The sequence below is a fragment of the Dipteris shenzhenensis genome, chromosome 8, assembly GCF_047967505.1.
Source record: "Dipteris shenzhenensis isolate YYH24624 ecotype China chromosome 8, Dip_SZ_1.0, whole genome shotgun sequence".
Classification (NCBI taxonomy): domain Eukaryota; kingdom Viridiplantae; phylum Streptophyta; class Polypodiopsida; order Gleicheniales; family Dipteridaceae; genus Dipteris; species Dipteris shenzhenensis.
The window spans coordinates 51,549,803-51,552,154 of NC_141603.1; the positions used below are offsets into that span (position 1 = coordinate 51,549,803).

At 46.3% G+C, this 2,352-nt stretch overlaps 1 protein-coding gene across 1 annotated transcript; it reads left to right on the plus strand.

The window, feature by feature from the left end:
* Positions 1-432: 432 nt before the first annotated feature.
* Positions 433-1,307, plus strand: LOC147899647 (uncharacterized). The gene is made up of 4 exons (XM_087377772.1): positions 433-502; positions 622-743; positions 834-1,038; positions 1,180-1,307. The coding sequence occupies exons 1-4, from the start codon at positions 433-435 to the stop codon at positions 1,305-1,307; spliced, it is 525 nt and encodes a 174-aa protein (XP_087233898.1).
* The last annotated feature ends 1,045 nt before the right edge of the window (positions 1,308-2,352 follow it).

The following is a 2,352-nucleotide window of genomic DNA, read 5'->3' on the forward strand; positions in this document are numbered from 1 at the left end:
CACACCAACTGGCCTAAGCTCCTAAAGCAGCCTAGTTTATTGGCTGTCAAAGCCCACCAAGGCTTTCGACGGGCGCAACTGAGGGGGACCAGTCCTCAGGCGGGGGGTGGTGTCGGAAGCCCGTTCCTTTCGATGCCCAACTAACCAGCCAACAGGTTCATTCCACCTTTGCGGAAGGCAAGTGTTGTGCAAGTCAGGCGTGCGGGTGGTGTGAACGGGGCCGAAGGTGCCATTGAAGGGCTAGCATTCAAGAGAAGGAGAAGTTAGGGAGTTGGTAAGGGGGGGGGGAACCTGCCGGCGCGCACCCTCAACCGTCAATAACAGCCACCGGCTTCAGCTGACTTTCTTATTCTCGTTCTCGTGAACATTCATCCATCGACCTTTCTCCCTTCTTCCATCCCCTCCTCTCCAGTTTCGCACATTCATCATCAAATGGCTTTCTCCACAACTCTCCTCATCGCTTTCGCTGCCTTCCTCGGCCTCACCGTCTCTGCCTTTTCCGGTGAGACCCACCATCGCTCACCACCTTGCCCAGCGCTCGTTTCTGGGTGCACATGTTTCGCTTGCTTGGCCTAATCATACTAATCGCGGCCTAATCATATGTACTTTGCCCTTTACCAGCTAATTTCGAATGCGAGGAGCTTCCTGTAGAGGAATGCGCTTTTGCAGTCTCATCTTCAGGCGTCCGCTGCGTGCTGGAGACTAATATTGTAAGAGATGGTAACATAGAACTTGAGTGTCAGGTGAGCCACCTACGTCTTTCATCTACGATTGTCTTTCTTTCCGTGAAAACGAAAATTCCATTTCGGACACTGATGGGAGAAATTTTGCAGACATCCAAAGTCGTCGCAGATATATTTGCTTCGCGTGTTGAGACCGCTGATTGCATCGGCTCTTGTGGATTGAAGAGAACGTCAATTGGCCTGTCTACTGATTTCATATGGGACCGTAAGCTCCAACAAGCGATTTGCTCACCTGAGTGTCAAAAGAAGTGTCATAATATCATTGATCTATTTACCAATCTAGCTGCGGGAGAAGGTAAGTTTCAATGTTGTGAACTCGGAACAGGCATGAAATTCTTACCGACAACTTGAAAACGCATCTCCGCTTTCTAATCCCTGCTCATTTATTACATGCTCTGGACTCTTTTAACCCTCGATCGTCTAATCTTGCGCGCAGGTCTCCGATTGCAAGGTTTGTGCGAAGCCCAAAGGAGTCGCTCCAGGAAATTGGTTGAACAAGCAGCCTGGGCAGCTGGACCTGCTCCTGCAAACGCTCCTATCCTACCGCCATTGCCGAATTATTGATGGAGTCTTCGGTGTTCGAAAACATTCAAATGCAATAGTCCTTGTACGCCCATTGCACCAGCCGAGTTAGCGAACCTTGATTGGAAATATATTTACCAAAACTACCACTTACATGCAATATTGGTTTGTAGCCACTCCTTTGAAATTTTATGAAAAGAATCAGTCTTCTAGCGAGAAGTTTAAGATAAGTTGTTCCTTAACACTGAATCGTTTTAAAACAAGTGTCCCCTACTAAGCAAAATTAATATTCAACTAGCTATTAGTTAGATGAAAAGGAAGAGGGCAAGTGCATGTTGACACTAAGGGGAGGTGGAATTTAAAGGGGGGATGGAACTTTAGGGTGGGAAGTGCCAATTAATTAAGGGGAAGGGGAGAGGTGGAGTTTTGGAGGTGGCATTAATAAAAAAGAAAAGTATGTTACACTACTCATTCAAAAATCAAAATGATTCTATGTGAGTGGGGAAGCCTTAGGGATGAAAAGGAAGCCCATTAACATAGGATGAGGAGGGGAGGGACCCCTCAATTGTTGACAAGAAAGAGGGGAGAGGAGGGAAGTGGCTTCCAAGGTCTCTCTCTCTCTCTCTCCCTCTCTCTCTCTCTCTCTCTCTCTCTCTCTCTCTCTCTCACGCGCGCGCGCACGCGTGTGTGTGTGTGGACATGCATGTTTGTGCATGTGGACGTGCATGTGTGTTTAGCATGTGGGTTTCATTGCACATGTGCCTTTGTGGGGGTTCGCTATAGGTATGTTTAGTATGGGAATTTCATTTAGGTGTGTCTATGTGGGTTTCATTGCACATGTGTCTCTGTAGGATTGTGGTGCTTCAAACACTGACTTAGACATCTACCTTTGAAATATATCATAATGGAATATCTCAAACGAAAAAGTCTTTTTTTAAATCAACCATTGCAAAGCGCATGCACAATCTTGTGGTTGTATGCAATTCTAACATTGTAGATCTTCCAGTTTTCTAGATTGTCTCTAGACATAAACAAGATCATATGAACTTAACAATTGCACAGGCATCATATGCAATTTCCTTAAACC

What these genes read in the sequence shown, in the direction of transcription:
- LOC147899647 (XM_087377772.1), top strand. Translation starts at nt 433, where the DNA reads ATGGCTTTCTCCACAACTCTCCTCATCGCTTTCGCTGCCTTCCTCGGC. An exon ending in CACCGTCTCTGCCTTTTCCG is followed by an intron (nt 503 to 621) that starts GTGAGACCCACC and finishes GCCCTTTACCAG; the next exon opens with CTAATTTCGAATGCGAGGAG. An exon ending in CAATCTAGCTGCGGGAGAAG is followed by an intron (nt 1,039 to 1,179) that starts GTAAGTTTCAAT and finishes TCTTGCGCGCAG; the next exon opens with GTCTCCGATTGCAAGGTTTG.